The sequence below is a fragment of the Babesia bovis genome, chromosome 2, assembly GCF_000165395.2.
Source record: "Babesia bovis T2Bo chromosome 2, whole genome shotgun sequence".
NCBI classification, from domain to species: domain Eukaryota; phylum Apicomplexa; class Aconoidasida; order Piroplasmida; family Babesiidae; genus Babesia; species Babesia bovis.
In genome coordinates this window covers 408,125-424,102 of record NC_010574.1, presented here as the reverse complement: position 1 = coordinate 424,102, position 15,978 = coordinate 408,125, and the positions used below count along the sequence as shown (strand labels likewise).

At 40.7% G+C, this 15,978-nt stretch overlaps 9 protein-coding genes across 9 annotated transcripts; 7 read left to right on the top strand and 2 right to left on the bottom strand.

The window, feature by feature from the left end:
* The first annotated feature begins 231 nt into the window (after positions 1-231).
* BBOV_II001720 (Protein phosphatase 2C family protein) lies at positions 232-1,743 on the top strand. The gene is made up of 8 exons (XM_051767228.1): positions 232-421; positions 458-556; positions 591-654; positions 689-890; positions 925-1,032; positions 1,069-1,197; positions 1,361-1,520; positions 1,557-1,743. Exons 1-8 carry the CDS (start codon positions 307-309, stop codon positions 1,661-1,663), a joined length of 984 nt encoding a protein of 327 aa, XP_051623122.1. The 5' UTR covers positions 232-306; the 3' UTR covers positions 1,664-1,743.
* Positions 1,744-1,801: 58 nt separating this feature from the next.
* BBOV_II001715 (uncharacterized protein) lies at positions 1,802-2,363 on the top strand (the record flags this gene model as incomplete). The annotated part of the gene is made up of 6 exons (XM_051767906.1): positions 1,802-1,828; positions 1,869-1,976; positions 2,019-2,071; positions 2,110-2,165; positions 2,201-2,217; positions 2,254-2,363. 6 exons carry the CDS (start codon positions 1,802-1,804, stop codon positions 2,359-2,361), a joined length of 369 nt encoding a protein of 122 aa, XP_051623814.1. The 3' UTR covers positions 2,362-2,363.
* Positions 2,361-3,422, top strand: BBOV_II001710 (uncharacterized protein). Its single transcript, XM_051767598.1, has 3 exons — positions 2,361-2,438; positions 2,475-2,923; positions 2,959-3,422. Exons 1-3 carry the CDS (start codon positions 2,363-2,365, stop codon positions 3,340-3,342), a joined length of 909 nt encoding a protein of 302 aa, XP_051623121.1. The 5' UTR covers positions 2,361-2,362; the 3' UTR covers positions 3,343-3,422.
* Positions 3,423-3,569: 147 nt separating this feature from the next.
* On the top strand, positions 3,570-4,421 carry BBOV_II001700 (putative integral membrane protein). Its single transcript, XM_001609645.2, has one exon. It carries the CDS (start codon positions 3,630-3,632, stop codon positions 4,389-4,391), a length of 762 nt encoding a protein of 253 aa, XP_001609695.1. The 5' UTR covers positions 3,570-3,629; the 3' UTR covers positions 4,392-4,421.
* Positions 4,422-4,431: 10 nt separating this feature from the next.
* BBOV_II001690 (uncharacterized protein) lies at positions 4,432-6,858 on the top strand. The gene has a single exon (XM_001609644.2). The coding sequence runs from the start codon at positions 4,492-4,494 to the stop codon at positions 6,796-6,798; it is 2,307 nt and encodes a 768-aa protein (XP_001609694.1). The 5' UTR covers positions 4,432-4,491; the 3' UTR covers positions 6,799-6,858.
* A 39-nt stretch (positions 6,859-6,897) lies between these two features.
* BBOV_II001680 (Vitamin-D-receptor interacting Mediator subunit 4 family protein) lies at positions 6,898-8,561 on the bottom strand. Its single transcript, XM_001609643.2, has 2 exons — positions 8,422-8,561; positions 6,898-8,384 (listed from the first exon to the last, which is right to left on the bottom strand). Exon 2 carries the CDS (start codon positions 7,830-7,832, stop codon positions 6,948-6,950), a length of 885 nt encoding a protein of 294 aa, XP_001609693.1. The 5' UTR covers positions 7,833-8,384; positions 8,422-8,561; the 3' UTR covers positions 6,898-6,947.
* Positions 8,562-8,951: 390 nt separating this feature from the next.
* On the top strand, positions 8,952-12,661 carry BBOV_II001670 (Calcium-activated BK potassium channel alpha subunit family protein). Its single transcript, XM_001609642.2, has 13 exons — positions 8,952-9,098; positions 9,167-9,278; positions 9,317-9,443; positions 9,481-9,581; positions 9,619-9,836; positions 9,874-10,174; positions 10,210-10,480; positions 10,516-11,149; positions 11,188-11,837; positions 11,872-12,304; positions 12,342-12,463; positions 12,501-12,573; positions 12,609-12,661. Exons 1-13 carry the CDS (start codon positions 9,060-9,062, stop codon positions 12,645-12,647), a joined length of 3,120 nt encoding a protein of 1,039 aa, XP_001609692.2. The 5' UTR covers positions 8,952-9,059; the 3' UTR covers positions 12,648-12,661.
* BBOV_II001660 (putative integral membrane protein) lies at positions 12,625-14,367 on the bottom strand. Its single transcript, XM_051767868.1, has 6 exons — positions 13,911-14,367; positions 13,816-13,874; positions 13,730-13,779; positions 13,440-13,692; positions 13,320-13,403; positions 12,625-13,283 (listed from the first exon to the last, which is right to left on the bottom strand). Exons 1-6 carry the CDS (start codon positions 14,300-14,302, stop codon positions 12,652-12,654), a joined length of 1,470 nt encoding a protein of 489 aa, XP_051623120.1. The 5' UTR covers positions 14,303-14,367; the 3' UTR covers positions 12,625-12,651.
* A 664-nt stretch (positions 14,368-15,031) lies between these two features.
* BBOV_II001650 (putative 40S ribosomal protein S3 protein) lies at positions 15,032-15,976 on the top strand. The gene is made up of 3 exons (XM_001609640.2): positions 15,032-15,059; positions 15,232-15,277; positions 15,315-15,976. Exons 2-3 carry the CDS (start codon positions 15,260-15,262, stop codon positions 15,966-15,968), a joined length of 672 nt encoding a protein of 223 aa, XP_001609690.1. The 5' UTR covers positions 15,032-15,059; positions 15,232-15,259; the 3' UTR covers positions 15,969-15,976.
* Positions 15,977-15,978: the final 2 nt, after the last annotated feature.

Here is a 15,978-nt window from a genome sequence, read left to right as displayed (position 1 = left end):
TGTGCACACGTATAGCATATAGACCATTGCAAAAATGTAGACAAAAGAATAATGATTCTGAAGGGCAACTATACAAACGATCCAACGATGTAATGATTTGGAAATACCTATATAAGATCAATTGCAACCTATGTAAACGTTTTTGTATGAATATGCTATATCCACGAAGTGCAAGCAACCAGTATGCAACTCCGTGGGGAAATGGAAATAACATATTCAGATTCCATAGGTATAGATATATCTCAAATAGATGAAAACGTTTATAATTACGCTATACTTGTTAAAGAATGAGTAGATATCCCGATCATGAACGTACAGCCAGCAGAATGTGACAGGCAAACTTATTCCGATCATGTATCCACAGAATCATTGGGTGTCTTCTATCATAGGAAGTATACCGCATCAGTGCATAGAGAATTAGGTATGAATACAACATGTTCACATCACACGTATATAGGAAATAGGCTGATACAAGAAGATCGATTTGTATTTGCACCATATATGATTCCTGAACGAAATGATGTATCATTCTTCGGTATATTCGATGGCACCGGCGGTTAGCATCATTCGATTGCAATGAACATTTATAGGTCCATTCGCAGCGGATACCATACAAAATACAATAATAGAACACATGGTGTCTACTGATGCATGGTAGTTGTCGTTTGGCAATATCCATATTATGAAGGAAATCTCTAATGACGGCAATCGATTCTGCAGAAACAGGATCAACTAAAATACGGCAACTGGCAGCTACGGCTATGAAACAAGCATACGCTAATGCAGACAAAGAATTGCTGGAACTGTGTCAAAAGACAGATGAGCACTACACTGCCTCCACTGGCGTAACAGTATTGTTGATCAAGGATTACATAGTAGTAGCACACGTGGTAAGTGTGCTATCAGAATTTACATTGTATAAAGGGCGACAGCAGGGCAGCAATCTGCTACGAAGACGGTGGTGCATATGTAACTAGATTCATCACAACAGATCACAAACCACACTCTCCTGATGAAAAAAGGCGTATTAAAGTATGTGACTACTTGTTGATGTAGCATATACCATAGGCCGCTGGAGGAATCGTTGTATATAGCAAAACACGACATGCCACAACATTCCTGCGTTGTGGTGATTATTTGAAACGGCACGCTAGAGGGGAACGGCCTATGCAAATCCAATATTCAAGAGCATTCGGGGTAAGTTGCGCCTTTTGTATATAGGGACCCAGAAATAAATGCATATAACGTCATGGAAAACAACATTTTTTGCTACGTCGCACCAAAGGGCGTACAGAATACCACAAGCGTAAGAAATGGGTATACCGCCATTCATATATACATAATGATAACATATGCGCAGGGGAAAGAGTTGAAACGATGCGGGTTGCTATGCGAGCCAGATGTCAGCATATACAAAGGATTACATCAGCATAAAGCATTGATAATAGCTTCAGATGGCCTTTGGAACGTATTTAAAACAAGAACTGCATTCACAATAGTCCTCCGTGCACATTCAAACGGTATGTGTATAGTGTTAATAGTACATCGACACAAAGGTAAAAACCCTAGCATAACCCTGGTAGAATCAGCAATAATGAAAAATACGGCGGAATCAAGAAATTCGGATAACATTACATCAATAGTCATTATATTTAACGCATGAAGCACAAACTGAACAGAACAACATCATGTGATGTCGTAACATGTATGACGCTACACAGCGGGTGGTGTAATATAAACCTAGGAACCACAAGTTAATATACACATTAATGTGTAATAATAAATGCAGACGTTACTTAAAATGTTATTCATTTCACTTCTAATCAAAGTAAGTCGAGGAGTGCACATTGTCTAAAACGACGTTACAGGTTGTCGCCGGTGTTAATACGCAAGTTAGTAGTGGAGCAAGCACTAAAACAGCTAGTGCGTCAAGATTCACACCTAGTAGCTTGCCTCTTTATCCACTTGACTTCCAGGTATGTCAATATGTGTGTGCATGTGTAACTCGCTTCTTACAGGATAGTTGGCAAGCGTCTAGACCAATTCCTGTAGACTTCAACTACTCAGTGCCGTAGGTCTAATAGCAGAAATCCTACTAAGGTTTATCAGGAATTACGGCCCTCGTGATTTGACTAAATACCTAGAGGAAGCACAAAAGAGTTCGGGTATGTCTATATTCATAACAAATATATCCATGCAGAACTATTGACCAAACAGGTTTGCTACCCGACAATGCTTATATGGATTGTATAGATTAACGAAAGAGATTGGCAAGATCGTAGCATCGAAAACGAAGAGAACCGTGCCGATATATTGCTACCTTATGTTAGACAGAGGATAGAATACGCTCACCGGCGTTAAAATGGAGCCTGATCCAGAATGTATGTCATTGCAGCAGCTCTATTTATTAAATAACAACTTGGAGAGGCTTAAATGTGGTATGTTAATTGGTATATCTCTATATGTATACCTAGACGCTGTTATCAAGCTACATGGACTCCAGAAAGTTAACCATGATCTGTTAACTGAAAATGCTAGGTTAATACAAAGAACACGTGAATATGCAAGACAAAAGCGTGAGAATGGACAGAAGCAGTTAGGGCGTAATCACGCAACTCAGCTACCAGCACAGTTTGGAGCAACCACATTCAACGAACAGATGAACCCAGGTGCCCTGAAAGGTGTATATACCCCGGCCCACAAGAACAGTCCAATAACAGTTTCAGTACAAATGGGACCCAACTTCACAGCCGTGCTGGAAACTGCAATATCGCTTAACCAGGCGCAACTAATGGAATTTTACAAAGCAGATGCAACACATATCGATTACAGAATGATATTGATTGAGACTAAAAAGGGCATTGTGGAAAATGCTTCAACAGTGGTCACGCGTAACCCCAAAGTCACCCTTCTTAAACTCCAGGTGAGTGAAGGACCATAGTATTGTACAGTCTACAGGAAGGAGTGAAGTACCACGCAACGGTGCACTGCACAGTACCTAACTCGGAATGTCGCCTGACCGGAGAAGCCACATTCGTGTATAAATACGTTGCCCCGAAGCAACCAATGGTACAACCGGATCATACAGAAGCGACCCTGCCTGACACCCAGGCACCAATTAGCGTGGACAATGAATCTTACAAGATGAATGTACAAGTTGGTGAGGATGAATACTTAACTTGTAATTTCAACAACGAGGATGATTTGACACAGATCGCACAAAGTTTCATCAATAATAACAGATTGAAGCCAATACTTCTAGACGGCCTAGTCACTGCGCTAGAGAATTTAAAACTCTCCGGAGTCACTATACGCAATGTAGATGTGTCCGATCTACTATAGGATCGTCTACGTGGTACTCAGCAGTATTCACGCCAACGCACATGTAACGATGGTAATAGCTAATAGTTTCACAACGACATGTGTGACTTAATATACCGATAAATAGATACTGCAGCTTAAAGGTAACACTTTAGTGACAGTTTATACCAAGCGGCCATGGGGGATGTGCAAGCCCTGCCGCATTTACACGACGTGTGACAGTGATACAATTCCGATCTCCAATTGTATAAACCGGTACTATATTAAATTTTGTAATATATCCTTGATCTATTGGGGTTCATACCAAAATGTACGGGCTTCCGAGCCTCGGACGCGCTTCTAAGTATGTGGATGTACTGGCTTCAACAAACCGACTTCCCATCAACGTCTTAAGGCGACGATTCTCACAAATTGCACAAAATATTGTGAATGAAGCCTTAGAAACGCCCAAGTCCTTATATGCAGCAACTGCTATCCCCGATCCTGCAGTACGTGGAGATCGTCTACCTAAGAAGTACAAACCAGGCTACGAGTCATGTCGTATCTTCGATAACCCTAACATCATCGAGGTAGTGCGCAATGGTGGTAAAGAGACCTTGGGTGACCGTCTGTACCGCTACATGGACATTGGTGGCACGCTCTCCATGTTCAACAGTAGGAAGTACCACATACTGAGAACACCGGCAGAAAGCAGGAAGGGTCTCATGTTGTGCACCGAACTGGAACGCAAACAGCTTATTGTCATGGATGCCATGATCGCCTGGATGCTAGTATACGTTCTATACCTCTTTGTTCAGCACAAGCGTCATGTATATGACAAACCGCCAAATGTTGAAGTTGTTCATCATGAGTTTAGCGGCAACCGTACGAAGGATTTCACGTGGCATGGAAGCATGTTTTTCCAGTACCCTAAAGGACGTTGCAAGGAATGCCGCTGGTTAGAGTTGGAATGTAAAAAGGCATGTTATGACAAGCTTCTGAAGGAAGGGCACAAATTTATCATTCACGAGCCTATGCAGAAGCCGCGTAGCCGCTTGTACCCTAGCCCATATCCACCGAGCCAATCATGATCGCAAACATATTGATAATACGTGCTAAAATTGCCATATACCACCATAGACATATATATGCTCACACACATCTAGCCAGTCGGCGTATTAGTAAAATCACATGGACTCAGCCGACAGGGTAAAATACTGCCGCGAACGCCTACGGGCGCTGCGCCTGGCCCTGCCTCGCATTGCTAAATCGCTGAATGAAAGCCGTGAGCAGCTCGAGGGGCAACGCGGTAAAAAGATGAGCTCACTCTCATCGGTATCCCAGATCAGATTAACCCTGTTAGATGATTATATAGAGTCCTTAAAACAGGCTAAATCTAAATTGAGTCCAACATTGGAAGGTGCAATGGAACTTTTGGAACGTATAGATTCCTTGTCTTCCAGTCTCGCACTAACAAGACAACGATTAACTAATGTGCAAAGAATAACGACACATTCCGAGATGCAGCACCTTAGTGAACGTATATCATTAACGGAGAAACGTTTGATTGCTCTGGATCGTCTAATGAAGCACTTGAGTCCGTCGATGCCTAACATCGGCAATGAAGATGCACAAGCTGAATCGCATATGATACCCTCTACAGTAGAAGCTATGGAGCAACTGTTGGATACTGCAGATAGCCTCATGGAGTCAAAGGCATTCTGTGACTCGTTACAGGAGTTGGAATACCTCAAAGGGTCCACAGTATTGATTGAAGCTATACATCGCTTAGGCTCTAGCCTAGATTTTATATGTGAAGTATCTTTTTTGTGGATACAGAGGGAATCTAGACTACTGTCAATGTCATTGTGCGCCGTGTTTAATGACGCAAGTGTGATTGCACTTCGCCATTCAAATGCATTCGTCCCATCAACCACTGGTAGTGAAAAGTTACCGGATAATACTGAACTTCGAAAAGTTATAGATCAAGCACCAGAAAGTTCAAATGGAATTTCAGTTGCATTAAGAGTATTGAAACTATTAAAAATGCGTCCAACTTATCTATACCACTTTCTATCCGGTATGCGTGATATCCTAGGGCAAGTGTCACTCAAGCGATTCTCGGCATACAGCAATGCGGTTAAGGTGGATATTTACAAGCGTGGAGTGGCATTGTCGTCGTTGCTGAAGCATCTGAGGAGTAATGTTAGATTCATGAAGCAATGCGTCATTAACCTTTATAACAATGCTGGAATACCGCTGCATGATCCTGACCTTAGGTGGCACGGGATAATATTCCCAACGGCAGAAATGTATCTGCGTCATATCCTGAAATGGTTAACCATACCACTAGAGAATAAGCTCTACCAACTAATGCAGGATAATGTCATAAGCCCAGTTGATGGGATAATCAATTGTGGCCCTGTAGTGGATATATTCTATGCCATAGAAACTGTGAAGTACCATATAGACCAGCTGGAAGCAGAATTTCAAACTCCTTGGAGCGTTTGCAAGTCACCGTCTGGGATACATATTGATGGCCTAGAACTTGAGCAAACTAGCCCCGATAGTGATGTATACCATCCCGAAATAGAATCGAAATCGCAGCACAGTGATATCAGTGAAAATATAAATATCGCAACATCTAAAAACGATTTAGCTACTGGAGAAGTTATAGGTAGCACTGAATTTGAAATCGATTGCGCGACCCAGAGAACAGAGGAAGAAGGTGATATTAACCATGAAGACCATGCTGCAGGTATGACCATGGACTCACCAAGTGGAGAAGATCCATTGATTGCAAAATTGCAACGTGTCCATGCAGAGTGGAAAAAACAAATGCTCGAAGACTTCAAGCTACGTATAGAGGATCCATTATCCACTGGAAGTATATACTTGTTGGAACCAGCAAGTGATATAGATATCTCATCTTCACATGTCACACATACAGTTGCCGACTTTATTGCTGATATTATCAAGGTACAATCAACACACGATCCCAGCGACGGTTTCAGAGAGCTGCTTAGAAAGACTCTGGATGCCATCATAGCATGCTGTAAAATGACATCTCAGAAGTATGGTGATAGGTCTAGTGCCTATCTACTAAACTGCTATGCCGTGTTAATGCAATCTCTCAGTAGCAATGTCGTACCACAGGAGATAGTGGATATACTAGTAAATGAAATAAGCAGTAATATAGACGCCGCAGTCCAGCAGATTTGGGATGAGTTGTGCATTCACATGGGCCTGGAACAAAGTAATGAAGATCTAAACACACGAAAAGATGTATTGGCACGTATTTCAGAGATGGTATTTAGCGATGGCCTCGTAGCAGCCGATACAAATTTAACAAAATGCCTGAAACTAGTTGCATCAAATTGCCAAATGGAAATACGATCACGAATCTACCATATGCTAGCAGATAAATATGCTGCCATGGCTAGTAATGAATACGAATCTGAAGCGCAGGAATTACAGGAGTTTGTGGCTCAGTTGTAGACAGCAACAATATATTTGCTTCCACACCAATGGGTAGAGTATGCCTAGAAATGTATAATTGCAACAACTGTATATAACAGATAGAATATTTGCAAACAATGCGATATAATAGATTCATGCAAAGTGTACCTTGTGGGTTTGTAACATAACTAGGATATGAGCTCCCTACCTATTAAGAACCCAAATGATTTCTTAGTACTAACATCCCCCTTGGATTTATCAGTAGGAGGTACATACTCAGTGCGAACAACCTCTGATTGCCGTAAGCCCTCACAAGTAGACCACGTAAACACACTGAATGGTTGGCAAGATGTCTTGAAATTCAAGTTCTTTGATGGGTTATATACAGCAGGAGCAGTTGTATACGTAACAGGCTGCCCTGTGTGTGGATCCACCTGAGATGAGTTGACCCTTGAAGTCTGGAAGTACAGAACAGCATTGGGTGTGGAACATTCAAGACGCATACGATGCATGTCAGCAGAAATGGGCTCGAAGATGACACGAGGAGCTGAAGATGACTCTTCCAAACGATGCAAATCAAATAAACGTGACGAATGCATCTCACTCACACTCGGGTAACCCAAAAAGTGGTATTGAGGGTATGTCTCAGAATGGTAATTGGGGTCCATAGTATTCATGTTCTCAGGTGGAGAACAGGTAGTCCTACTAAGCCGTTTCGCATAAGATGATACTTCCGATATCTTCAGCGGTGCACTTCGATTACACTGATTAATGGCATCCAACTTCTTTCGGCCAGCTAGCCAGAGGCCTTCCATCATGGAATGAATATGCAAAGCCAACTTCTCACGATCTTTTATATCAACACTAAGTGCATCTGATTCCCTAGGAAGCATATTCAACTCTTGTTGAAAACTAGTGAAGTCACAAGTACTGGTTTCGCCAGCCAAATATGCGTCAACAGCGCGGTTAAAGCAACTCCGCCACTCCGGACTGTTAGGATCAGGTATAGATTGCCATTCTTCTTGCACAAGGGAGCATACCTGCTCCGAAAACAACTTGAATTTGTCTTTCATTCTGAAAAATTCATACGAAATACTAACAATCGTATGCCGTAGAAATGAATGGAGATAGCCGTATTTATGATGGAATATAGTAGTAACTCGTTACAATTGATATATCCAATACATAATCACCAAGAAGGACCCACTATATTATTCAACCATTGACCTATAAAATCTACATAAATAGAAGTATTGTAGCCCTGAGTAAACACCCTTTATCAAAGTATGCTGTCGTATCAATGGAATCTGAGATAAGTGATACAAAATAACGACAATAAAACTCAGCGTCTCCAAAACCCATAAAATTACCAGAATCACATTTACAAACCCTTGCACAAATCAGACTCTGAACGTTAATTACGTAAACGGAACGCACGATCTTGTTGATGTAACAAAGCCATATCACAGGTACCAACAGGTTTACCTTGTGGTTGTAATGCTTGTTTCGGTAAATTTACAAAACTTGATGATTTCCAACCTTTTTTAAATTTAAGATTCTCGTAAGTTCCCCTGCTTAACCACCTACATATATTCCAACGCTGCTTGTTATTAAACTTCCGTAACCTAGAAAAAAAGTAAGTAAGATTGTAAGGTGACATACGAACGTTCCCAATTGCGGTGGCGCGAACTGGATAATAGACAACGAGTAGTTATAAGCATTTTATATGGCTCATAAAGAACCGAAATAGTTAATATGGTAGACAAATATCGTGTATGGAAAAACAATTGTGGTGGTTAGTACATAAGACAGGTACTACTGACCAACATAGGTTATACATTGGCTTGAATAAATGTTGATAGATTTACAACCAAAAAACTAATCAACAAGACATTAAAAGCAATATAAATTAAATGTGTAAAGATTATATAGAAGTCAGCAGCGTCTAATGTCGTATTATGTGATATTAGAGAAGTAAAGCACCTATACAGCAAATAACGATCACGCTAGTCTTCCATAGTTCAAATTATGGCATTACAGGTATATCTAGGTAACAAAAGTGCGATAACATCTCGTCCAAAAATAAAAAAACATAGTATAATACCTAAATAAGTAAGAAGGTGTGCATGCACACCTGCGCATAAATAGGAATAACCTTGACAAAACAATGGAAGATGTGCTATGAACGCAGTCTCTCGAATATGATTGAATATATATGTATATAGAGATGATGCAAAATTACATGTCTTTAATAGACTCTCCATATTTTGTTTTTTTGACATTTGGTTAAATTTGCGCCAATGAAAGACACCAACATGTACGATCTAAATTCAAAACAGGTATGAAAACCTTGTATATGTAGTATTGGTTCATTTCTTCTACGATTTCAGCTGATGTGTACATTCAGAATCGACAAACGGATGGCTCCGCCATAAGGACTGTGAAGGCCATATTTGACTTTGTTATAATAACATTGATGACTGTATCGGTATTCGTAGCAGTGATAACAGCAAGAGATCGTAAGTTTTATTATGTGGATGGTCAGTTATTCTCACAGAGGACTCTCGTTGGGGTGAAATTATACCTATAATAATAGGAGCTCTATTGTTTCCTATATCACTCTACGTTTTCCAAGGTATACAAACCGTTGTAGATACCATTAAGAGCAGTCTGGTCCTTAGAAGGTTGGTTTGGTCAGTATATTTAGTCTATTCATACTAGGCGCCACATTGATGCATTGTCCCATATAGACAGTTCCGTATGTCGATCTGATGACGACGTTAAATATGGATTCCGACGCTGCGTGTCCTCAATTCTCAAAAGTAGGTGTCTAGATATCATGTTCTCAGAGTTTATTAGCGGTTGAGACGATCAAGATGCGTTACTCAAATGCCAAGCTGTCGTTAACGTTTATGATGCAAAATTCGTGTCTAACGTTGATTTTCTTGGATAGTCTCAAGCTCGTTTTATGGTTTATCACTCTAACATACTGGAGAAGGAATGATGATACTATGGTGTGGAAAATAGATTTAACGCCTCCTACGATTTATAAGTTACATTATGCATCACTATCGCTGGTGAGTTGGTCTATGTACCCTTACATCTATTATCTAGACCAATGCAGAATTGTGTCTGTTCTTGCTTGCAACTACAGAAATAACAGATGTTCTTGGATCGTTCGAATTCTGGATCAATATTTTCCTACTCCCTCCACTTATGTGTCTCATCAAAGTTATCGTATGCAATCACCTCACTTATTTCCACTTGTACTGGATGATGGGATTTCTGTTGTGGATAAAGCATTTCTTGATTTTAGATAAGACTATTCATATGATACGTGGTGGAATAGTGCATGGAGCCCATAGAACATATAAAATAGTGTTAGGCATATTCATTATGACCAACGCCTTTGCTAGTATGTTGTCAGATTTTGATTCATATTTTCTGTAGGTGTTATGTATGTTTTGCAGGGCATACACCCTAACTCGGGAGTAGATTCTGCCTTTAAACATGCATTTAAGCAATATGGCGAATTTTTCTACTACTCGCTGATTACGTTCTCAACCGTTGGTTATGGTGATATAACACCTTTGACCATAGAAGCAAAACTTGTGGCGCTATGCTTTATCATTTTTATGCTTGTCTGGATCCCCTATGAAATGAATAACTTCATCCAAGGTGTTGATAGGGAAAAGGAGATTTCCGGACACTTGTATTTCTGGTATGTGCTAATTCGTGTGTTTCACAGCTAAACAGGGGTTCAATGCAATCATCAATCGTCTTGATTGGTGAAGTCGACCCAATACAACTTTCGTTGTTCATTGCCAAGATATACTATTCAGGATTGAAGCTGAAGATTATAGTCATATCTACTCTAAGCATGTCTTCATATGAAATACAGATTAATCAGGCCAAGATTTTGCGCGTTTCACTCTGCATAGTATTGGATGATCCGGGTATTAACGGTAACGTGGATATCCTGCATACAATCAAAGCAAAGGATGCCGTTGGTACCTTCGTTCTCTCATCATTTAAACATGGAGATCCAAGAAAGGCCGATATGAAAACTGTCGGGCGTGTTATAAGTCTTAAAAAATTTGGTATAAGCGCAGATCGTGTGATCATTCAGTATTGTTCAACTCTGCGCCCTCAAATCGCCCATAGACCATACACCAATGTAGTTAACCTCTACCGCTTCAAGTCAGCAATTATCGCAAAGAATATCACGTGCCCCGGGATCATTACATTGATCATAAACTTATCCTTGACGCATAGTGCAATCGTGCAGAGATGTAAAGGCGATGACCTGTACGATAATTACGTCAGAGGTATAGGGAGAAGGCTACGTACAATAGCAATATCGGAACGCTTGGTTGGTACCGATTTTGACGTGGGTTTCTATATTGTTGCTTTAAATCTTGTTTGCAGACGCTGTGCTCTAATTTGTACAACATCCATGGATATATCGTAATTGGGATCATACATGGTAATCATAACTATCGTACATACCAACTCAATCCTTCGGGAAGTGGGTATATGATCCGTCCCGGAGATCGAGCTGTGCTCGTCGCGGATGTGGAATCTTCTAGCAAAACAAAACATGATATCGTAACAAGCGGTAGGAATTCTACAGTGCCCATAAGAAGTAGTATGATCAGCCTGGTTCTCAATAGGATCGGTAGTGATATTACCGCCAGTCTGGATGAAATGGATAATGATGGTAATTTGTACCCAATGTTAAATCAACCTAGTCTGGATAACGGCGTTGATAACAAAGTACATGAGGACGCCTTGGTGTTACAAGTTAGTCCAACTGAAAATAACTCTATTATAGTGGATTCAATCTGCCAGGCTTGTCGAACAGTTTTCCAGGATCCGTGTCGACCTGTTATGGTTATTGTCGGCTACTCTGAATTCGTGATTCAGCTATTATTGTATTTCCAGGAGTTAGATGAATTCAATGTAGTCATCTTTGGCAAAGAAGTCTCAGTTAAGGTTAACCCTTTGCCCTTGCAACGGTTCAAAGCGTTCCTTGCCTTGATTGATGGTGACCCAATGTCGGATGTAGATGTCAAAAGGTATGTTGGTCTGATTGGCGCTATATGGTTTCAGAGCTGAGCTTTTTATGGCGTGCTACATATATGTGATACCGAGTCCCGAGTTAGATGCACCTGGTGATTCAGAGGCAGATTTGGATGTACGGACTATTGTTACATATAGACATCTAAAAAGCTTGATACAAGCATCCATCAAAAAGCGTGGTAAATCGAAAACTGGAACCAGCATCTACGGCCTTGTAGAGTTGAAGTGTGGAACAAACGTTTCCTACCTAGATGATACAATGTGGTCAGCGTGGAATGTATTAGACAAGAAGCTGGACCCTTCGTTGTCGTACATTCATTCCGTAGAGTTTTCTAGAGGACAGTTCATTAGTGATGAAATGCTATACAGCGTCACAATGAATACCATGTTCATCCATGAAGATTATGCGTTGTATCGTATTCTATTCGACCTAGTTAGCGTGTCTGCCATAGATGGGGATACGGTGAGTTGTGTATAAGTAATTTTTTAAACTGTTTCAGCGTGGTATTGAATTATTACCAGTTGAAGATATCATTACTCAATGTAGCAAACCGACATTCGGACAGTTGTTTAACTATATGCATACCAAGATGCATATCATTCCTATTGGTATTTATAGAATGTAAGTGCAATCTCCATGTCTAAATTATTTTATGTAGTGGGAATGAGCCCATGGAGAACGGTGTTATGTGTGCTCCAGCCGCAGAGTTTTTAGTACATGCAACAGATATGGTAAGTCATATTTAAACTAGTTTAATAATATTCAGGTCTATGTCATTTCCAAAAACAACACACGTACTATGTAATTTCTTAAGCTTTAGCTTTTGCGCATAACTGTAGTTTACTGTCTGGACTGTCCACTAGCGAACGATACGCTATAAGGTCTTTCACAGCCTTTGCAAACACTTGCTCAATCTTAGTGTCCAATGGTACCAACTTCCGTGGGTAAGGTTTGGTCCACTTACTTTCAGGATAGTTGGTGAAGAAAAGCGCTGACAATTCATCGAAGGTGCCGCGTTTGTAACTATAGTCCTTTGTTCCATCAATAGTAACCTCCAGAGGTGGTAATCTTTTATCGGGGCATGTCATTTCAGTATTGATATATACAGCATGACTGGCAACCTTGGGTATCAACGCTGATAAATCGAAGGAGCCTTCAGTTAATACGGGAATCTTAGATTTGTCGAGTTCTTCATTATTTATCAGAACCATTCCTTCAAACAAAGGAGTAGGACTGACAGATGGCTTGAATAATTCAGCGTCTTTTCTATTTAAAACCATTGCTAAGTATAGGGAACCTTTTATTGGAATCTTAAACTTGTCGAACATAACCTTTATCTTTTTGAGACCGTAATACTCCTCCGTTCCATCCGGGTCTGCTTCTGCTTCCCAGTCAGTATGTATGTTTGCTGCATATACATTGTATCCTGCCTTGGCAGTATCTGTAGATGTTTGTAGGGACAAAGATAATAACTGACCCCTGATTGCGCTGTTAATATACCATCCAATAGGCATATCCCTCATGACCATGAGTATAGTCTTCTGGTTCTTTTCAGATGTCACTGCATTTCTGATAAAATCATAGGTAATGTGCTTACATTGATATTGATCAAAGAAATCATTTTTACCCCTCACAGGGGCTTCAAATTTAGCGGCATCAGGCTCTGGAAGGATACCAGGAGCAACGGCAGGTTCGTAGTCCAAAAAGGGGAAAAGAGGGTTTTCACTAACATAAGCCTTGGTAAGTTTTGGAGTAGCAGGAACGGACTTCAGTGACAAATAGATAGCAGATGTAGTGACGATTATTACCGCTGCTCCAACAACAGAAAGGCCGAATAACAAGATACTAAGCTGTGGAAGTTGTCATTTGGGTACAAGAATTAAATACCTTTTTGTGGATTTGCTTGGTTTTACGCGAAACAGCACCATAAATAGCACCTGTTATGTTTTATAATATTGAACAATATAACGTACCAATAACCCATCCAATCCAGAAGAAAGGTAGGAAACCTAATAACGCAAACATTCGCAATCTGTGCTTAGTTTAATATATAATAGGGTTGACTAACTTGTATGATAAATCGTCCATGTTTGTGTCAAAAGGATTTACAAATAGGCCTTCCTCAGTCTCAACGGGTCCTTCCTCTGAAAATCGACGTCCATGTTCATCAAAACCAAACGGGCATACACCTGTTCCAGCTTCAATGTCACCAGGTTGTCCCATTGGTTGTACGTCCTCGCTGCCACGAGATTCGAGATCATCGACTGGAACCATATCTTCAGAAGGTTTCTCATAACTTCCCCTAGAGATGCTCTGTGGCACTGCTTCATCGATTTCTGTAACGTCAATCATATGCTCAGATAGCACCTGTTGGACGGATTCAGAATCGACACCATCGTTGTAGGCAGGGGGTTCTTCGTCCACGTAATCGGGACTGCTCCTTGAGTTGTATCTATCCATTTATATTACAATAGCTGGGTAATACTATGTTGTAATATTTAGAGTTTTTCGAATTAGTTTATATCGTAAGCTAGGTGAGATCCAAAAACTAGTAAGTTCTTAAAAAGTTAAAGTAACAAAACACCAACTTATTATATAACGTATAATTGTTGAAAAACTGTTTAAATGCCTAAACACCTATACACGGGTTTTTTGAATGCGCGTTTATCAACTGTGCGTCTCCTTTTCAAAAAAACATGGGATCTTTAGGCGGCAAGGCAGTACCACCGCTGTACGCGAAGGATCGCTATTAAAATCCCGCAGCGTGGCCAAGATATAGTTACATATCTACCCATATACACGATAACAGGGGTCAAAAAATGGATTACATAAGTGAAAGATAACCCAAATATATCCCTCCATGGCAACGTCGCCACGAGGATTTAATAAAAACATTTGACAAATGATAGCATTCATATTGCTTTAACAGTACCAGAAGGTAACACTTCATATGCTTCGATTTTAAGCATTAAATAAAGGGAATCAACATACCGGGTCAATACGCGGGCTTAATATATACATATATAAGCATCATACAAAATAAGCGCTTAACCATCAATAATAAACATAATCACATAGTCTTCACATATGAAAAAAACGTAATATGTTATAACATCCACCAATACCGAGTCATTCGACCTTCCAAGAGCCAGGTCCCCACAGTGGCCGGAAACGTAAACCAAAGGGTTTCTTCAATTTTATTTATATTTTTAACACGGTAAGTTACAATTGTATCTATTTGCATAAGGATGTCTGTGGTAGATAAGTGCTATAGTCCGTGTTCGTGGTGTTAGCCGGTATTTACCATATACACAGTCGGTCGCGCGACCGACTGTGTTTGTTTTACACAGCAAATGCACATTATTTTCACGATTCTAAGATTTTTACAGGGATTTCTTTGGTCTTGAGTGTGTCAAGATGAGAGGTTTCACAAGGGTATGTCCATTATATCGTGTGGCTGATGTGATTGCAGAAATCAATGTGCCGAAAGTTCATTGGCGACGGTGTCTTCAATGCCGAGTTAAATGAATTTTTGTCTCGTGTTCTAGCTGAGGATGGTTATTCCGGTGTTGAGTTGCGTATCACTCCGGTGCGTACTGAGATCATCATCAGGGCGACTCGTGCCCGTGAGGTCGTTGGAGAGAAGGCCCGTCGCATTCGCGAACTTACTTCTTTAATTCAGAAGAGGTTTGGTTTCTCTCCCGACACGGTTGAGCTCTACGCTGAGCGTGTTGAGCACAAGGGTCTATGTGCTATGGCTCAAGCTGAATCGCTTAGATACAAGCTTCTTAAGGGTTTGGCTGTTAGGCGTGCTGCCTACGGTGTTCTGAGGCACATTATGGAGTCAGGTGCTAAGGGTTGCGAGGTTATCGTATCCGGGAAGCTCCGTGCCCAACGTGCAAAGAGTATGAAGTTCAAGGACGGATATCTCATCTCTACTGGTCAGCCTGCTAAGACCTTCGTTACAAGTGCCACCCGATCGGTGCAGCTCCGTCAGGGTGTTTTGGGTATTAAGGTAAAGATTATGCATCCACATGACCCTGAAGGTCGTTTGGGTCCATCTACCGTGATGCCAGACACCATCACCGTCAAGGAGCCTAGCCCTGATATGGAGTATTCCAAATAAAACTAACGCT

Excerpts from the sequence above, each read along its gene's own strand:
- BBOV_II001720 (XM_051767228.1), top strand. The coding sequence starts at position 307 with ATGAACGTACAGCCAGCAGAATGTGACAGGCAAACTTATTCCGATCAT. Across the intron at positions 1,198-1,360 it reads AATATTCAAGAGCATTCGGG|GGGAAAGAGTTGAAACGATG; the intron begins GTAAGTTGCGCC and ends ACATATGCGCAG. Across the intron at positions 1,521-1,556 it reads CCTCCGTGCACATTCAAACG|GTAAAAACCCTAGCATAACC; the intron begins GTATGTGTATAG and ends ATCGACACAAAG.
- BBOV_II001710 (XM_051767598.1), top strand. The coding sequence starts at position 2,363 with ATGGAGCCTGATCCAGAATGTATGTCATTGCAGCAGCTCTATTTATTA. Across the intron at positions 2,439-2,474 it reads CTTGGAGAGGCTTAAATGTG|ACGCTGTTATCAAGCTACAT; the intron begins GTATGTTAATTG and ends ATGTATACCTAG. Across the intron at positions 2,924-2,958 it reads TCACCCTTCTTAAACTCCAG|GAAGGAGTGAAGTACCACGC; the intron begins GTGAGTGAAGGA and ends TACAGTCTACAG.
- BBOV_II001700 (XM_001609645.2), top strand. The coding sequence starts at position 3,630 with ATGTACGGGCTTCCGAGCCTCGGACGCGCTTCTAAGTATGTGGATGTA.
- BBOV_II001690 (XM_001609644.2), top strand. The coding sequence starts at position 4,492 with ATGGACTCAGCCGACAGGGTAAAATACTGCCGCGAACGCCTACGGGCG.
- BBOV_II001680 (XM_001609643.2), bottom strand. The coding sequence starts at position 7,832 with ATGAAAGACAAATTCAAGTTGTTTTCGGAGCAGGTATGCTCCCTTGTG.
- BBOV_II001670 (XM_001609642.2), top strand. The coding sequence starts at position 9,060 with ATGAAAGACACCAACATGTACGATCTAAATTCAAAACAG. Across the intron at positions 11,150-11,187 it reads TGGTTGGTACCGATTTTGAC|ACGCTGTGCTCTAATTTGTA; the intron begins GTGGGTTTCTAT and ends TCTTGTTTGCAG. Across the intron at positions 12,574-12,608 it reads TAGTACATGCAACAGATATG|GTCTATGTCATTTCCAAAAA; the intron begins GTAAGTCATATT and ends AATAATATTCAG.
- BBOV_II001660 (XM_051767868.1), bottom strand. The coding sequence starts at position 14,302 with ATGGATAGATACAACTCAAGGAGCAGTCCCGATTACGTGGACGAAGAA. Across the intron at positions 13,780-13,815 it reads CTGGATTGGATGGGTTATTG|GTGCTATTTATGGTGCTGTT; the intron begins GTACGTTATATT and ends AAAACATAACAG. Across the intron at positions 13,404-13,439 it reads TTTCTTTGATCAATATCAAT|TGACATCTGAAAAGAACCAG; the intron begins GTAAGCACATTA and ends TCAGAAATGCAG.